The 19,897-nt window shown below is 40.9% G+C and overlaps 1 protein-coding gene across 2 annotated transcripts in view; it reads right to left on the bottom strand.

The window, feature by feature from the left end:
• The window catches only part of LOC139628837 (copine-8-like), a 69,483-nt gene that overhangs the window by 24,612 nt on the left and 24,974 nt on the right, over positions 1-19,897 (bottom strand). The window contains exons 5-7 of one of the 2 annotated variants that reach the window (XM_071490941.1): positions 13,594-13,633; positions 8,110-8,186; positions 2,396-2,459 (exon numbers count right to left, since the gene is read on the bottom strand). In XM_071490941.1, the coding sequence (XP_071347042.1) occupies positions 2,396-2,459; positions 8,110-8,186; positions 13,594-13,633 (181 nt within the window). Of the gene's footprint in view, positions 1-2,395; positions 2,460-7,749; positions 7,906-8,109; positions 8,187-13,593; positions 13,634-19,897 lie in introns of those variants that run through there. The other variant, XM_071490931.1, reaches the window with a different exon arrangement.

Here is a 19,897-nt window from a genome sequence, read left to right as displayed (position 1 = left end):
GAAACAACATCAAACAACAAAAGGATTTTTTTTCAGAAATAGCTTTTTTTTCTCACTGTCCAAATGTTTGAGGTTAGTTCAGGATTTGAATGGACTGAGTCACAGTCTGGCTCAGCACAAAGTTCAACTGAGGACATGACAACAGTCAACCCATCCACTGTGTCTTCAACTGAAAACCAGTGCTCTTTAACTGGTCGACATCTTGCAGGAAACACAAAGGTTCAGTTTTTTGCATGGACAGCCCACACTAGTGTCTAACATATAATAACACTGGTGCAACATCGATGCCAACATTCACTGAAAATGTTAATACAAGGTATTAATGTATTTATATGTATGTGTATAATATGTAGCTACATGCAACTGCCATTTTATTAGCTACACATCACTAAAATTAATGTAGTCTAATACAACAGTCATGCAATAAATACAGAGCTTCATCAAAGTTATGATGTTCAGTCAGGCTTAAGTCACAAATTTGAGGACTGCTTGAATAACACTGATAAAAGACTCCACTTGACTTTGACTTGGTATTCACGACTTGAGATGCCTCCGAACAAGTGTGCATGGGGAGGGGCTAAGTCCAAAAATACCAAGGTTTTGAATTGCAGGAGGAAGGAGAATGTGGCAGGTTCCACACAGAGATGTACTGTAATAGCAATAACTAGAATGGCACTCAGTAGAGCACATACCTAGGCCAAGGCCAATCCTACACATTAAAGAAAGGGATAAAAAAAATCTCCTAGATCTGCCCCTTTTAACCTGATCTGCACCAAACTTTAATGGGTTCTTCCCCAGACCACGACCCATCCTTGGTACAAATCAGTTCAGCACCTTTTGCAGACAAATAAACAGACACAGGTGTAAACATAACCTCCACAGTGAAGGTAATAATCGTGATAGGACCAAAATTAATAACTGTAGCAGTCCCAGGTCCAGACTCTGGCTCAGATATAGTAAGATTTATAAGGTGTAAACAGGCTGCAACAGCTTTCATTCATGTAGGAAGTAAAACTTAAGTTTTCATGACCTGTGTCTTTTAACTGTGTCTTTTAATCGCAGAAACTGGGGCCGATCATCATGTCACTTGACTTGTGACTTACTTGACTTACAGATGGGACTCAACTGATTCTGACCACAGTAACTTGAGACTTGCTTATGACTTGCACGTGTGACTTACTCTCACCTCTCCTGTGCATGTCTGTCTGTGTAACTCCTCCAACAAGGAAGCAGCTAGGGGCACAAAATTTTGAAGGAATCTATTTCTTAACGAGGCTGGTGGGGCTGTATCTGATCTCCACAGAAGTCAGGTAATAATTTGAGTTTCGAATTCCAATCTACATCTCACGACCAGTGTTTGCTCACATTGAGCTCTACACAGGCCTCTTCAGGTGAAAGAGAGTCACCTATATCAAAGTGCTTATTGAAGGAAATGAAGAAGGTATAACAGACTACACTGTGTCGAAGGAGCTATTATAATTCTGTGAAAAAAGCTGCAATTTGGCACAATGTCACATCAACTGCCAACAAACCCTAAAGTTTTGTTTTTCTTTTTCTTTATCTTTTAGTCTTTAAGTTATATGATCACATGTATATTTTTATGCTTTACTTAATGTGTTTGCATAATCTCAGAGTGTCACAACATGTGTATGTGACACATAACAACTGTGGCCTTAATATTCAAATATACAATATTATTATTCCTGTTATTAAAGTGGTGTGCGTATGTATGTGTGTGTTTTCAAATAAGTGCCTTTTGCTTCATCTCTTCCAAATTCACCATTAATCCTACTTCATCGTCTGCCCTTTGCACAAACTTTCTAATTGGCTTTTCTAATGGCTAAGACAAGAGATTGAAGGTGGAGGAAACTGGTGGTCAAAGGAATAAAAAGGGGAAAAGTACAGGTTCAAATGTTGCATGATCAAGATCAGTTTTCATTCTCGATCAGAGTTTCATTCTACATTATCTCAGTTCTCTCCACATTGCATCTGGTTTTATTTAGTCGCACTAAGAGGTGTTCCTAATATTTAGTCCATCCTCATTGATGTCAATTGGGTGAAGGCAGGATTTATTGTAGGACTGTTAGTCTAACCTGCATTAGCTTTAGCTAGGTGCACCTAACAAACTGGTTAGTGTATTAGTGTGTTGTTTGTGTGTGTGCATCTGGAAGGAACTTCTGGAGGGAAATCTTTGGGGATTACAGCATTTTAAGAGTATTTCTGGCAAACTTTTACAATTACAACAAGATTTGTTTCTCATAATCTTTGGTGTAAACTCTGTGGATACCAGATGGGTCAGACTTCTCACTTCAAAAGAGTGGAGCTAATTAGAGGAAAGCATCCGAACATCTGAAGGTATGACTTTAATCAAAGAGAGAACCAAACAAAGTCTTACCCTGCAGTTACTCAGCTCCTCTGCTCTCACTATGATGGTGCCACATTTCTTCCCTGGGATCCCACTAAAAATAAAAGAGAGAAGAACACAATATTTCCATTAAATTCAAGCGGCCACACGTTTCAGGCAGTGGCTTTATGACAGGTAAAACAGAGTTACAGGGAGAATCTCTCTGAGTGGTTTATGGAAGTTATGTTCAAACACAACTAATAAACAAGACTAGGTCAAAACATAGTGTATGGCTGGAGCGCCTATCCGCGATGCCGTCTGGAAAAACACATGAATTAAAGACAAAGACTGAGCTGTGATTTCAGCTTTACTGTGAACTGAGAGAGAAAGTTAGAAGACACAGTCTCTCACACAGCTCACAGCCTCTGTTTGGGATAGTTTAGCCTTTACTAACCTTGCCAGAAAAGACTTTTATTCAAGGCAGGTTTTTATTTCTAACTCCCTCTGGTTGATATGTAGGCTGTAACTGCTCATAGCAGTATTTCAGTATGAAGCCTCGTTTTGAGTTGCTCCTGTTTGCCATATTTAAGTTACTGCTTTACATTTTAATACAAACTCAACACTTACTGTAACCATTTCAAATTAAAAGCCCCCTAAAGTTTAATTGGGCAGAAACCCAATGTTGTTCACGTTATTCAGATCTGCTAGTTTCTTTAGCAGTTACTGACTACTCTCTTTCCCTCCCTTGCTCCTGCTCTCTCAGCTTGATGTCTCTGATGTTTAGTTATTCCTCTGCCTCCTTTAGTAGTAATGATACATTTAATGACAGTAGTGTATTTGCCATGATGGAAGCGAGACTCAGTGTATTGAAGAGCTCCTCCACTTCCGTGCAGTTCCAGAGCAGCCAGGAAACCAGACTGGCTCAGTAGACTGCCTGTAATAAGAGGTGTAGCCCTAAGCCCCTGGTTGGCATCCATGCACGGTCCAGTCATGTAACAGGTTTATATTCAGTCTCGTTAAATCTAGTTCAGTCTAAATCTAGTGACAACATACGAAGTTGACAGCACTGCAGGCTGTACACATCCCCTAACAGAACCTGTTGGCACCAGAAACACCAACTCAGTGACGAGGCATTTAGCTGACCAATTGTGGAAATATGATCAGTCAGTCAGTCAATCAGTCAGGGACATTCCAGATTATAGGGCCCCCCCCCCGTTGCAGTCCGACCCAAAGGAATCTATTGAAACTGTATTGTATTTTAGAACATTCTTACATTTTTTCAATCAATTCCTTCTTTTGTTTCCTAAAATTACACAGGAAAGAAAGGGATAACAAAGTACACAGTTCTTCATGTAAACTGTGTCTGCACTGTCCCTTTAAAATGTGACCTGTATTTAACTCTACTCTACACACTCTATAATGGCTTGTCGTTTACTCTGCACATGTCATGGTATCATTTACTAAACTTCATATATGTCTATATGCACTTTACTAGTGTTTGAGCTTCCTGGTTTGATGTTAAACTGCATTTTGTTGCACTGGCAATGAATCTAATCCAATCTAATCTAATCTAATCTAATCTGATCTAATCTAATATATAGTGATAAAGCACCAGTGTTTCTTGTTTCTTCATGGAGCATTTATCCAATACACTGTGGCTTCAGGAGAAATAAGGCATTTGTGTCAATAATCATCAAGCTCTTGCAGAACATAAGATTAATCTGCAGATAAAGTATCAGTTAAATGCTCTAACTGAGAAAATACAAAAATGTAAATGAGACCCCTGCAGAACTGGAATCAAATTTCTCTTCATCTCAGTCTCTTACATTCATTCCCTGATTGTCAAAATAAATATTAATGAACGCTGAATGAAAACCTCCAAACAAGAACATCAAAATAATGTAACCACAGCTGCTGACATTTCAGCTGCAATGTTTGTTTACATCCTGAGCCGGCAAAGCGTAATATTCAGCCAATAAAGCCAAGGGAGTCTAACCACTAAAAATAGACCAAATGAATGCCACAGACCCCGGGCCTGATTCAGAGCGAGGAAGGGCAGAGATAATTTCATTTGGCTAAGTACTGTCCAGTAATGGCAGAGAGAGCCCACAATAACCCATGAGGAGAAACTGATGGCAGATTGAGGCAAGGCTTTGAAAGTGCCCCCGTCACCTGAGACACACTGCTGTCCTTTGATGCACAGGGAAGCATTCAGTGAAATGAATTCACTGTATGAGCAGAGAGACTGCTCAGTAAGGGGGCAGATGGACAAATGGCAGAGAGAGAGAGAGGGGGAACAGTCACAGCAGTCACAGGGGCAAGGAAGAACAGAGCTGTTAGACGGATGGAAAAGTGTATGAGAGACTGTTGCGTGAAAGCAGAGTGAGCCTGGAAAAATTGGTACATGATTTGTAGATGGCCATAAGCAATATTTTATATATGTGTTATGGAGATGATATCTTATATTCTGATAAGGTAGAATGTTTATAGAGATGATAGAAGGCACTCAGAGGATGCACACCTCCTCCAAGGCTGCACCATACTCAATTTTGTCAGTGTCATAGCATCACAACCTGCAAGATAGAGTCAAACATTTTTACAAGTGTGTAATCGAGACCAAAATAAAGGCTGAATTCGAAGATTGGCCTGGTCCGACCCATGACTACAGAGCACGTGGAATATGGGTTAGAATGTCAACATCTTGATGGGGGTTGCAGCTGGTATGATCCAATCATGATGTTGTCCAGTTCATTTTGTTTAAATGTTTGTTATTTTGGAAGTGTGCATATCATGTTGAGTTTTATATGGTAAACTGGCTGTCTTTATGTATTTTATCACATCCATCTGTTTTCTCTGTCAGTGAAAACAGATGCAGTGATGGTTCTACATGTCAGGATATACCTCTGTCCATTCCCCCGAATGGAATAACACCAATGTTCCATGATCATCCTTCTCTGACATCAACCAGGCCTAAACCATAACATATTGCACAAATATTATAAAAATAGATTATTTAGAAAATTAAGGTTACAAAATGCTGCCCACTGTTACTGTCAAACATAAAGTTAAACAAAGTTCAACAACAGACAGGCTTAGGATACGTTTGTAAAAATAAGTAGAATGATTCTTGAGACAATAGCAAGAATATTCAATGATAGCCGGTTTTGCAATTTCAAAAGTCAAATTTTGCTAATACAGCTACTACGAAGCTAACAAGGTGTCCTGATATTTTGTCTTTTGTAGAAAATGTTTTAAGAAAAGGATTAGGTGTTGTTCTTTGAACTAAAGAAAATAAAAACTGACTAAGAAAATATTGCATACAAAAATGTATATAATGTATATATGTATATAACAATAATGTTATTTAGTTCAGTGTGTGATCTATGAAATGACTGTGAAGAAATCACTGTGTATTTCCAGATGCACTTGACTAAGCTGTGTGATGCATTTGACTTATGATGTTTTTTTGTTTGTGTTTTTGTGGTTGGAGGCAGTGGAGTAACCACAAAAACACACACACACACACACAGTCATACAAACCCAAATGAGCATCACCAAATAATACACAGTATCTAAAAATATCTTTACTTATTAAAAAAAAGGATAAAAATAAAACATGCAGGTATGCATGTACACACACACACACACACACACACACACACACACTAAAACAGTGAATGACTGCTGGGAAAGGTGATTACATAACTTGGCGACAGCCACACATTCTTACATCATTTTTCGTGTGTGTCATTCTTCAGCAAAACCCATTCAGCTGCAACCTCTATACACACAAAAACACACGGACAGGGACAGACGTCTGTCTGTTCATGGATGTAGACGCCACTACAGTCACTTGTTTCTGTCTCAGACACAGGCACAGACACACACACACAGGACACCATGAGGCGAGGGTCAGACCACTGATGGCTCGTTGCCTCAGGAGGAAAACAAAAGCAACAACAAATTGTTCTCTTCTGTAAGAGAAGACGAAGATGCTGCAGTTCAGCTTGGTGAGTTAGAGGACAGTTACAGTGCAGCTGACATCATACGAGGAGCTCCAACCCAGTTTATCAGTGTGGCTTAATAAAAAAATGTCTGATCCCCTTTTGAGAGCTTAGCCCATCCCAGTTTTATGAGGAGCCTTTGATGGGTTTAAGAGAAAGTGTGGGTGTGTTGGGATGATGGGTATGCAGTTATTATTAGATGTTTTATTTATTCACTTTTTTTTCTCTAAAAGTGTTTTATTGTCTTTTACATTGAAGTCGTTATTGAAGTTTTAATTTATATTTTAATCTAATATCTCCATATTTCTTATTTTTGGTGATAATTAGTCTTGTGTTAATTACAATTGTTTTAGTCTACTGTTAGACTACCTTTGTGTTGTTTTATTAATCACATTAGTTTGTAAGTCACCTGTGAAGCATTTAAGCTGCACTAACCTGTATGAAATACAGTATCATTATGTTTGATAGATCAAAATATATGTGTGCTTTTTACTTGACAGTAATATGCAGTAGAGCTTGATAATATGTGTATAATGGTATATTTTCTTAACTGACTTTTGGTACTTATACCTGATATTTAAACCCTAATTTTGTTAACATAAACATATTTTTGGCTGGACCGCAACGACAGCGGCCATGCAAATAGCCTACGACGTGACGCGGTCCAACAATATCCTAGGTTAGACCCATTCTTGTTGTAAAAGTCGCACTAATCCTGACTCAACACAAACAACTGTACATCACCTTTGTCTGAATACAATACAGTACAAAGTTAAAAAAAATACTGTTAAATTCAGGTTTTACATCAGGCAACAGAGAATGAGTAAACATGACTGAGAATCTGACCAAGGTCTCTGCTGTACTTTGGTACTTTTTTATACTTGGTGCAAACATCAGTTCAGTCAGTACTAAGATAGCATTGATATTTGATTCTAACTCCTACTAAGAAGAGAAGTGGCAGTTTTAATCTGGAATTGTGTAACATCAAACCTTTTGCTGATGACATTTACATTTCAGTGGGTAACGCACTTCTTCGTCTCTGCAGCTAATGTACGTGCTTATGTTAACTGCTCAGTTCTTTCTCCGTTTAAGCTGTGATGATTTGTCTGAACTTTCTGTCAGTATTAGATCACTGACATTAGAGGGTGACTCCAAACATGGCAAGAGTGAGAGGGGGGAAGACTTCCTGTGCACCAGAGGAGGTTTCCCGGCTTAGACCGACCACACACAGAGCAAATGTGAAAACTTTAATGAGCTGGCTATAGGTTTCATCACTATGTTATCACAGTAATCAGCAATAGAGAAGAAAATCAGACATTTATTCAGAGGAAAATGTGCCTGATTATTTCTTTAGGCTTCAGTTCAGTGTAGGCCTCTTCAGAAAACAAGCTGGGGGCTCACCACTGACATCTTCCCTTTGGATGAACTGTCCCTTTTCTCTGCACGCTGTTTACCATCTCAACATGCTTACAGCGTGTCATTAGGCCTGCTGCTGTTGAACTATTCATCTCATTTGGCTGATGGAGACAGTGTAAGCTTTCATCAACGTCTCAATCATCACCTGAATGGAAGAGAATGTAAAATCTAAACATGAGCCCAAACATCTTTTCTATGGCACCTAATGTAGTGACTCCCTGCAGTACAAGCCTTTTGCCCCTTTGCTTTCAGTTATGAGTGTCTAATTAAAATAGCGAAGCACATACTGTGTTTGTTTGTTGGTGTGTTTATGTGTGTGTATGCACGGTAACTTGTGCTACTTACATCAAAGATTTTTCCAAGCGGCTTCCCAGGGAACCGACTATTTCACCCAGTGTACAGAAAGCCTGGCCCAGGAAGTCCTGCATGTGTGAAAATACAGAGATGACTGGCCTGTGTGTCACAGAGAGAAACATTCATCGATATTCATGTTTCTTCATTTATACATCACAATCTATGTTGTACATCACAATTAATGCATTTCAATACAGTATTTCACTCATTCATATCTGTATGTTGTGTTTTATGATAATAAAAACTGAATATGTGTAAAAGCCCAACTTGGGACGCAAGTTAAAAATTAGCAACAGCTATAAACTCTCCGTGCAACACATCAGTTTCATGCTCTGTATTGGAACTATGTTTAATTGCATTGTCTGTTAGATAAATATGTCAAAAACTCCCTGTTATCCTCGCAGCCCTAGCTTGGTCATGTGACACTATTCCTATTCCAACCGTGCTTTACAAGATATATAAACCAAAAAATATATGGTAAATATATGTTCCACTGTTCCAAACACCATGTTATAACATGCAGAGTGTTTCCAAATTTGGAGAAATCTGTTTTCCAAAGTCTGTTTTCAAAGTGATGATTTACTTCTTCTAAGTCATATGTGATAAAAAAAAAACTGAATATCCTTGGGATTAAGTCTGTTGGTCGGATAAAACAATCAAGTTGTCATCTTTGGGTTGTGAGAAATTATGATGGGAACATTTTACAGTTTTCTAACATATCAACACAACACACAGCACAATGATTTACTGATTAACTGAGAAAATCAATAGGTTGCAGTTGCAGTCCTCCTGTCACTTTTCATCACAATATCTTCAATCAGTATTGTCAAACAAGACAAATAAGGCAGAGCCAGTTATGTGATTGGCTGTTGCTTCAGTTTGAATGAGGGATCAGTCATCATAAAGCTAAACGGGGACATGTGTAAAACAAGAAGAGAAGGCTGTGCAATTTCATCAAAAAATGCAAAATAGTCTTTGCTTTGTGCATATAATATGAGCACTGCAGAGGCATACACAACAAAAAAAGAAGGTTGTTAAGTATTTCAAGTTCTTCCTCAGGCTCAATTCACTTGAAGTGTTGTAATTTTAATGTCGAATATTTGGCACTGAGCGGCTTCCCTTCTGTTTCCCGTGTATATGTTGCACACTGACATGTAAGCGCAGCATGCAGAGAGACCCGTGTCCTTGTTAATCACTGTAGGGTGACCACAACAAAGGAGCCAGTTTGGGGAGGAGGAGCCTTTGGCCAGAAAGAGGAGCTAAACAGAGAGAGGGGGATGGAGTAGGAGAGTTCTGTTTACAACAGGCCTGGACTGATTGTTCATGCACTGATACTGAGGTCTCCTCTACCAGATTGTGTATGCATGTGCATGAGTAAACGCGTATGTACATGTGTGTATGTGTGCGTGTGTGTAAATGTGCTTGACAGATGAGCCATGTTGAGTCCGGCGGGCAGAAAGCTGCTCCAAAGATCTTTGCCGGTGCTGACCAAATTTCTCCCCCAGCCGAGGTCTCAAAACAAAAAGAGATGACAAAAACGCTCTGGCCTTTCCATAAGAATTGTGCTGCTAGCTGCCCCAGCCCAGCGCCTGCTACGCCTCACAAATCTACAGCTAGAGGCTCAGGCGCCTCGAATTAACAGGCTCAGTGGTGGCAGGAAGAAAAACGTTAGAAGGGTGTCTTCGAGTAAAAAAGATCACAGCTGAATTCCACAAGTACGACATCCCTTCTTAAAGTTCCTCTGTCCGTTGTGGCCTCTAATACAGAATGTCCACAAGCCTATTTCCAGATAAGAACATCCAAACTAGAGGATTTCTGCTTCCTGTATTATGTTCTCTGACTTTCTTCAATATATGTGTGTTGCATTCATGAAATCTACTATGGTTACGGTATGGAATAGGTAACACTTAATTAAGTTTAGGACAGATTGTGGTGAGGAAAGGCAGGTCTGTGACAGGACACTAATTTAAGTCTCCTGCACGAAAGTCTGATGTGCTACTGTACATGTCCATTCACCATCTTTACTTTCTGCCTGCTACATAAAGAGCACAATCCTGCACTGGCACTGAACATTGACGATGGATGTAAATGGTGAGGTGAAGAATCATCCTGTATGTCCTGTATGAACGTAATTCCTAGGATACTGGACTGCCGTCCTCTAGTGCTGCAGACTAGGTCTGACTTCTTTAGGTCTGATTTTTTCCCATTATAACTTTTGGTTATGATACCATTTTACTTACCTCACCACCTATTGAAGTCAAACAAGGACAAGAAAGAAGCTGAATGCAGGAAGAACCTCCAATAGCTTTCCAAAGATCATCTCTAACACTTGTCTGTCAGTCTAACAGAAAGTATTACAGATAGTAATAGTCCATGGAAAAAACACGTAACTGTTAAACCTGTTGAAGATTGCTCAAAGATGGGTAAAACATTACCATGATTAATAGTCATGACACACAGAAAATATGATAGTAACATTCTAGAGGACTGTGACAGACTGGTGACCTGTCCAGTGTGTACCCCGCCCTTACCCAATGTCAGCTGGGATTGGCTCCAGCCCCCCTGCGACCCTCTAAGGATAAGCAATATAGCTAATGGATTGATGGATGGATCCTAGATGACAAACACCAGAAACGCCTTCTAAGGCAGTGGTTCCTGGTGTTTGGAAGCCCCCATGATACTGCATCACAGGCTGCAGGCAGTACACCTATGAGTTGTGATTTCTCCTCCAAGGTAAAACTCTTGAACATGTCACAAAAAAAAGAAACTACAGATTTGAGAAAAACCTGAAAAAGTGAGTCTCACAACCCTGAAGATATATGTGTAGCTCCCTTGGAGGGGTTCTGAACATCAGGTTGGTAATCGCTGTTTAAAGTCCACTTTCAGTAACGTTCTGAGTTCAAGTCTGGTGCCGTAAGAACAGTCTTTCTTTCCCCACAACTTTGAACTGTCTAATAAAGATGAATAACACAAGATATGTGAATGTGCTTTTCTGGCAATAGAACATTTAATAAGGGGATTAAAAGTTTGCAGAACAATCCTGACTGCTCTGAAATAGACGTGAGGGAACACACAGCCAGTTAACTTAATTACTGCCTGCAAACAAAGAAGCTATTTCCCCGCCTGGATTCATTTGCTAATCATCGAGTTTAAAATAATGAATCAAGACTGTGAAATGAGATTACTGTTTGTAAGAACAATACTGGTGTATTTTACAACAGAAATGAACATGCGTTAAATAAAGAATTGTGCACAGGGCTGTGACAAGTGTATGTCAGCATGAAAAAGCAACATCAACTTCGTTTAACAGGAAACAGGACATCCAGCCCTTAATTAGGCTTTACTGTATACTCTGTTTCTGCACATCTCCCCCTGCAGCCATATCCGCACAAGGTATGCAAACCATATGGCACTGCAAAAACATCTGCTGTGATGGGAGGAGGAAGGCATCCTCAAACGCTGGCACTGAAGCTGCCAAGAGAGATACTGTACTTGTGAGCACTGTTTTCCATTTTCTGTTATTTATAGCCATGTGACTGGGGATGGACTGTGCCCGAACAATGGAGCCATCACTGTGTGCCAGATCTCCAATCCCACACATCCACAGCAACGACAGGACGCATCCAAGCGTCCTCAGCCTTCATGCTGAGAGTGAGTCGCTGTGCTCACATTGCTCAGCGCTCTTAGTAGAACCCCGGGGGCACGCTGCGGTTGGAGCTGAGGAAAATAACTTCGCCTGCAGTTGGCGATGAGTATGAAGCCGGGTACTGGGGAAGGGGCTGGGTGTGGACATGGAGCTCAGGTTATAGACAGAAGTAGAGCAGGGCACTGCTGGAGCTTCTGCCTGAAAGGGTGGTGAAGGATGGAGCTGTAGGGCTGTGAAATCTGAAGTTGAAATCAAGATGAAGACAGGCAGTCTGAATAGCGTTCGGCAGTCATTTTAACCTGCATTCCGTCATCAGCAATAGCAGGAGGGCACGGAGGATGCTCCGAATTTGCAAAAGTGCACTCTGATGATAAAGGACCATACAGACATCTGATCAGACATGACAAAGCTGATATAAACTCTTTATTAAAGGCTGTCAGCCAGCAGTTATCTCTGATATTCATGTGTTTCAGAGTTGGGAAAAAGCCTGTCAGATTGTAAAAGATCTTTCCTTTTCTCTATTTCTCTCTCTTGAAGTTACTGCTGAATGCCCAAAGCTACACAATGTTTTTATTCAATGTCGTCTCTTTGTTACATTTATAAAGCACCTGTTTTAATCACATGACCAACATACTATCTGTAGACAAGTGCTGATAAAGATTAGTCCATGAGTCAGGTTCAGGTTTGAAAAAGAGTAAAACAAAACATTAGTGTCATTGTTAATCTGCTTCCCATTTCTGTAAATGTGTCTACATGTCTTTCTAGCATGTGCTGCTAAAAAGACAAGCTTGTCTTTTGTTTAGTCTAGTAAGTGACTCCGCCTGTATGCTGGTTAGCTTAGCACACTGTTAGCTTAGCAGGCTAGTCAGGCAGACAGCGGATACTTTTGTCATTAGCTTAGATCCATTCAGAGAGAAGGCTGATGGAACCAGTTTTACAGTGATAGTGGTTGGACTACTGAGCAGGCCTGGCTCTCAGATGAAGCTGCCTAACCAGACAGATGTGTCAGTCATTGTAGCTTAAGCTTAATGCAGACAAAAGGCTGGGTCATGTCACCAAGTATCTGCTCTTTGCTTGGGTGAGGACAGGATTCAAGAAAACATGAAAGGTGCATTTACAGAGAGTGGAAAGAATTTTCCGATGCAAGTTGTGGAGGTAAAGTTGCGGCTGGACTACCGAGTGGGCCTTGGTATTAAGATGGTTCTGCCTATCAAGCCAGTGGGCCCAGCCACGGCAGCTAAGCCTAAGCAGATGTACATTGTAGATATAAGGCTGGATCAAGCTGCGGAGTATCTGCTCTCTGCATGGGTGAGAGCGGGAGTTAAAAGCAGCTTAAATGGTGAATGGATGGTGTCACCTGTCATGGGGGCCAGGATATTCATGAAGGCATAGCTTGATATTCCCTGCAGGGATTAGTGATAGGTCAAAATATTATTTAACAGGAATCCTGGGTTTCCATAGGAATGCTCATCCAGCTTTTAACACATTTAACTGTGCCCTGATATAATAGGAACTGTATGGGATTCTGAGCCTTAAGCCTCTTGTTCTACTATTGCAAACACAATAAGCAGGCAGGTGGGAAACATTTCCCAACAGTGGTGTAAAACTCCTCTGAATACCTGGCGTGGGTCAGAAAAATTCCAAAAACTTTTCTCTGGAAGAGTTTAAATGCCATCACCACTGCTTTGTTCCTGTTAGGCCACTCTTACCTCTGACATTCAGATTCAAATCAGGCTGCTATTGTACTGGAAGGGTAAACATTTGGCTGTATAATATTTCCATGAATGCATGACTGATTGCTGAACAGCTGAGGTGGAGGAGACACTCACGTGTTTAGAGAGGTTGTCGCTCTTGCAGTCCAAATCATACCTGCAGAGAAGAGAAGAGATGACACATCAGAGCGGACACCATGATAGGTTGTAAGGATTGAGCAGGAAGTCTGTGACTGAAAGGCCGAAACACAAATTAGTAGTCTATGACACAAGCCTCTCTCCCTCATCACCTTCTATTAATGCAAGGCACTTCTCTGCTAATCACTGCAAAGAAGCTGTAGGCTTGCCATTACAGCAGCAAACGCTTTACTGATCTGATTTCATGCATGAGGGTACAACAGTATCAGCGGCCTCAGTATCATTAATGGCTGTCACATGACAATCTGAACACTTTACACAGCAAATTTTCCACTTTCCAAGTATAGATGTGTTAGGAGTTGTTCATACACGATGGTTCATAATTTGAATCAATTACAAAGAAAGTTAGGACACTGTGTAAAACGTAAATAAAAACAGAATGTGATGATGTGCAAATCATGTAAATCCATATTTAACTGAAAATAAAACAAAAACAACATATAGAATGTTGAAATGCTGAAATTTTATTGTTTTATGAAAAATATTTGCTCAGTTTGAATTTGATGCAGTAACATGTTTCAAAAAAGTTGGGACAGGGGCAACAAAAGACTGGAAAAGTTGTGTAATACTAAAATAAACACCTGGCTGAATATCTCACAACTAATTAGGTTAATTGACACCAGGTCAGTAGATGAGTGGGTATAAAAAGAGGCTCCAGAGAGGCAGAGTCTCTGTGCAGTGAAGATGGAGAGACGTTCGCCACTCTGTGAAAGACTGTGTGAGCAAATCGTGCAACAGTTTAAGAATAATGTTCCTCTACGTAAAACTGCAAAGAATTTAGGAATTTCAGCCTCTACGGTTCATAATATCATTAAACGATTCAGAGAATCCAGAGAAATCTCTGTATGAAAGGGACAAGGCTGAAAACCAGTACTGGATGGCTGTGATCTTTGGGTCCTCAGGCAGCTCTGCATTAAAAACAGACACGATTCTATAGTGGAAATCACTGCATGGGCTCAGGAACACTTCTGAAAACCACTGTCTGTGAACACAGTTCTTCACTGCTCCACAAATGCAAGTTGAAACTTGAAACGTCTCTGACTTCTCTGGGCCCCGAGCTCATTTAAGATGGTCTGAGGCGAAATGGAAAAATCACCTGTGGTCTGAGGGGGCTACAGAGCAGAGGGACCATCCAGCAACATATGCTGCCATCCAGACAACGTCTGCTTCAGAGAAGACCTTGCACATTTCAGCAGGACACATGTTGCTGCACATATTACAACAGCAGGGCTCCACAGTAGAAGAGCCCGGACACTAAACTGACCTGTCTGCAGTCCAGACCCGTCACCCACTAAAAACATCTGGTGCATCATGAAACAGAAAATACGACAAAGGAGACCCCGAACTATTGAGCTGCTGAAATCCTGTATCAGGCAAGAATGGGACATTTCTCTTTCAGAACTCCAGCAGCTCATCTCCCCAACTTTCTAAAATGTGTTGCTGACATCAAATTAAAATTGAGCAAATATTTTTCATAAAACAATAAAATTTCACCAATTCAACATCTGATATATTGTCTTTGTTCTATTTTCAGTTAAATATGGGTTTACATGACTTGCAAATCATTGCATTCTGCTTTTATTTACATTTTATACAGTGTCCCAACTTTTTTCAAAACAAGGTTGTATATGGAATTATAACAACAAAATCAAAGTAGAGACAAAAATTCAGTCAAAGAAAAAAAAAATCAATGCAGTAGAACAAGAAATAAAAATCTTCTTTATTCCACAAACTCTTCTTTCTTGTCAAAACCTGGCACCTACTTTGGTTTGGTTGGCCACTCAAGTGTGTTATGCTAATAGCATAGTGTAGGTCTGAACTCAGCTCTTTCTAACTCCACACCCACAAATCATTTAAACTTTCAGACTTGTAGTCTTCAGACCCAACTGACACGACTAAAGTGATATCACTTGAGGCAATTTATCAAATTTCGAGCGAGTTTCCCTTTAAACCATGCACATTTTTCTCTTGTTGTTCACCAAGTGTACAATTTGAAAAAAGTAAGGAGTGTACTTATTTTTTCTCTGAAAAGTAAAGGATTTTTTGTCCATATACAACGTCCACAGCAGCACAGCTGGGCCTAATTCAACAAACTAGCTTGTCTATGTCTGACACACTTGTCCATTCATATGTAGGAACATTCATCACAAACCATAAGTAACAGCTACACTGTGCAGACCATATGATCCACTCGTCTCTCCGAAGAGCAGTTTATCCAGCTTTATTTACTTCCTGTAACCTGTCACCTTCCTAGGTGTCTCTGGTGTGTGTCAACGTGTGTGAGTGGTGTGTGTGCAGCAGCGTGTAGCAGAGTGTGTAAATGGGAGAGCCCAAGCGTTTCTTGCTACAGACAGCATGCCATGTACGATAAGGTGCCTGCTGACAAAACTGGGAGATGCTGTGTGTCACTATGGTGTGGGGGGGTGGGGGGGTGGGGGTGGGGGGGCGGGGGGGTGGTGGGGGCAGTACAGTGCTGTTACTAATGTAATTCCATAAGAGCAAGGAAACATGGTGCTGTTACGCAACGTGCCGCCGGCAAAATGCACAGGTGCGCTTCATGTTCTATTCGCCCCATGCCTCTGTCACTCCCAAATGTTCATAAATGATTCATTTAATCTTATTTAATAATGAGAGACCCAGAGAGAGAAAAAGAGAGAGTGAGAGAGAGAGAGAGAGAGAGAGGGAGAGAAAAACATACTACTGATATATGGCTGCACATATTCTCGCACACACTCACACAAACACGCCTCGTGAGTGCACATTTGTTGTGTGTGACTGAATGTGTGTGAGTTTATTTGGATGACATCACTGCATCGGCACTGGGCCAGACAGGATTTCTCTTGATCCTGTGTGTCTGTCTTGCGGGGAGGGGGGGGGCTGCTCAGAGCTCCGTTTGAACTGAGCAATGATGACTAATGATGGCACACAAACAAACAGGGCCGGAGAGGAAGGCAAACAACAGACGACAGCGCACTGACACTTGAGCTCCATTTCCTAATAGTTTTATGAAACCTTCACAAGGCCTTTATACCTTCATACAAGATGCCAGACAAGCGTTTACCAAAAATACTGCTACGAAGGAAGGGAATAACGTACTTCCAATTTTTCTTTATCCGTTTCTTTGGAGTTTCCCTGTCGCAATGTAAATGTATTATCATGAATATTGACATGGCAAATATGAAAAAAAAAGTTTAATAATGATACACAAGGACTCATTGTTGAACAGTAGGACGTTTTCAGTATGTACTTTCATGCCTAAATAATGGTCACATTTTCAACAATACAAATGTAAATGATCCTTTTGTTGCTGGAGATATGTTTTGAATCCATGTTGGTTGTGTCTTTCACACGTTTTAGTTCCAGGAAATTACAGGAAATCATGGCTGGGTATCAGAGTTAGATCTTATTGTTTCTCATTCTACTCATCACCTCCACCAAGGAGGTTATGTTTTCACCACTGTCTGTTTGTTGGTTGGTTTATTTGTTTGTCTGTCAGAAGGATAACACAAAAACTACTAAACTGATTGGCACAAAATGTGCTGCAGGGATGGGCCATGGGCCTGGGATGATCATTTACATTTGTATTGTTGAAATTTTGGTGTCCATCTGATTAAAGGGGTGAATCCAGGAATTTCTTTTTTTTTTTTTAGTTATTTTTTTTGGGCCTTTATTATAGCTTAGTGGAGGCTGACAGGAAAGGGGGTAGAGAGAGGGGAAAGAGTTGGACCGGTCAGGAGTCAAACCGGTGACTACCCTGCTAAGAGCGTCTTGCGCTCAACGTGGTACGCGCCCTAACCACTCGACTACCGGGCCGCCCCGAGGAATTTCTTATTACACTGTGAGATAAGGCAATTTTTCGACATTTTCATTAGTTTCTTGGAAAATGATGCTTGGATCTTGATGTAAAAAAATCAGATCTGGATCAGTCAGACGTGTGTAGGATTGTTTGGCCTCAGTGAAGGTAAGCACTCTGCCCAGTGCCATTATATGACACTGTAAATGTAAGAAATGCTTCATTGCAAAAAAAAAACAAAACCGTGGCTTCTTCTATTGCATAATATTACCGGCCACAGTATTAAAGACACTACAATGTACATGTGTGTAACTGTGTTTAACTGTGTAACTGACACATTTAGTTTCTAAAATTCAATATTGGAAAATTTGTAGTCTAGTGTCAACCCAGGACTTCTTGATTTCCAACTGTAGAGTGAAACACAGCTAGATCCCTCTTTTACTCACACTTGCCACACTTGATTAGACAACCAACCATCCAATGTGTGTGTGTGGGGGGGGGGGGTCTACTGGTTCCAGTGAGCATCTCAAATTTCAAAACAAAAAAAAAGCTCAGAGGAGCCCTCAACATGGCCAGCAGTGAGATGAGGGTTAACAGGATTTCCAGGCATGGATAGCAGCAGAGGAAGCGAAGTGTGTCGTGGCTTTGGGGTCTTTGGGTAAAGAGAGCGTGGGATGGTTCAGCAGCAGCTATACTGGTGGTTTGCGGGCAGCTCAGCATTGTATGTCTGTGGATGTTGTGGAGGGATGTGAAGCACTGAGTGGAAGTGAGGGAGGTGGAGGTAATGAAGGGTTGCAGGAGCTGCAGACCTCAGGACAGAGGCTGAGGAGAGTAACCAATGGTTACTTGTGCTGTGTGTGTGTGTGTGTGTGTGTGTGTGTGTGTGTGTGTGTGTGTGTGTGCGTGCACATGCATGTTACAGCTCAACATGACTGCAAAAGAATGCCTGAGAAACAAAGCGTAAAACTGTGTTCTGGGGGCAGGCATGCGTGTGTGTGTGTGTGTGTGTGTGTGTGTGTGTGTGTGGCAGCCATGTCCTCGCTGCAAGTGATCGTAGGCCCATCAGCCCATAAGACACTAACGGGGCCTGAATACTCACCCACAAGCCATGTGGAGAGTTGAACTCACCGCACGCGCATGCGCGCACACACACACACACACACACACACACACACACACACACACACACACACACACACACACACACACACACACACACACAACAATCTGGCAAATCTGCACTACATTCCTCTAGCACATGGGAATGGGAATATATACACATATGGTAAAACAGAAACAATAAAACCCCATGCACACACACACACACACACACACACACACACACACACACACACACATACACATCCTTGAACACACACATACAGAAAATATCACACCAGTTATTCATACTTGTCTTGCCAAGCACACAAAAAGCTCAACAGGCCTGCTCACAAAGACAGGAATGAAAACACACACATACCATTAAAAAAACAACCACACTCAGATTCATACACCCACCCACCCACACACTCACACACTCACACACCCAAACACACACTGACATCATATATACACACAGCACGCTTTCATTCAAACAACAACTTGAACACACATCCTTAGGCACCTAAATGTATATACGCACACTTTATCTGACACAGCCTGTGCATCCAACCTGAACACACACACACACACACACGCACACACACACACACACACACAATCACACTGCTAGCATCTCTCCTTGACCTTCACTGCAACCTCCCACAGTTTGTAAGCAGCATGTGCCCCTGCTGACAGGCCAACAAGTAAACAAACAAAAGGGCCGTTCCATATTTCATGAGCTATCATGGGAAAATACAGTGAATCTGCGCGAGGATGGAACACAATAGAGAAAAATCTGGATTATCATAATTATTTGGACAGTTCAACTCTTAGGGCTACATGAGGAGATATGACTTATTTAAACTTTTAGACAGCACCATGACTCAAAATACAGGTGCATCTGATGTAAATATTCTAGTATTCACTGCAGTAAATATCATATTTTGATCATACACCAGGAAGTCTGTCAGTCTCAACACACCTGATGCTAATGAACCAATCAGGGCCTTCTAATTGTACATCAATCACATTACCTGCCACTTCTCTGCTAATAAGCCAGATGCCACTTCAGCAACCAGCTGCATGACACGGCCTCGGTGACTGATGTCAAAGAAAGAGCTTAGCAACAAATTAACATTATTATGAAATGCACACAGGCTTTATACACTACTGTGATGTCTTCAGCAGATCAAATATAATTCAGTTTGTGATGTCATCTAAAACTTAATACAAATAAATTATGAATAATGTTTATGTTTGTTGTTTAGTTGTTGGTCTGTTTGCAACAGCCATATATTTTTATGCTTGCGTGCCCAGCATTGTTGTCTT

This window comes from Trachinotus anak, unplaced genomic scaffold (assembly GCF_046630095.1).
Source record: "Trachinotus anak isolate AG129_WGS33_773 ecotype Australia unplaced genomic scaffold, CSIRO_AGI_Tana_v1 ptg000002l, whole genome shotgun sequence".
Lineage (NCBI taxonomy): Eukaryota > Metazoa > Chordata > Actinopteri > Carangiformes > Carangidae > Trachinotus > Trachinotus anak.
Note: the sequence above shows the minus strand (reverse complement) of the source record. Positions and strands in the feature narration are given on the sequence as shown.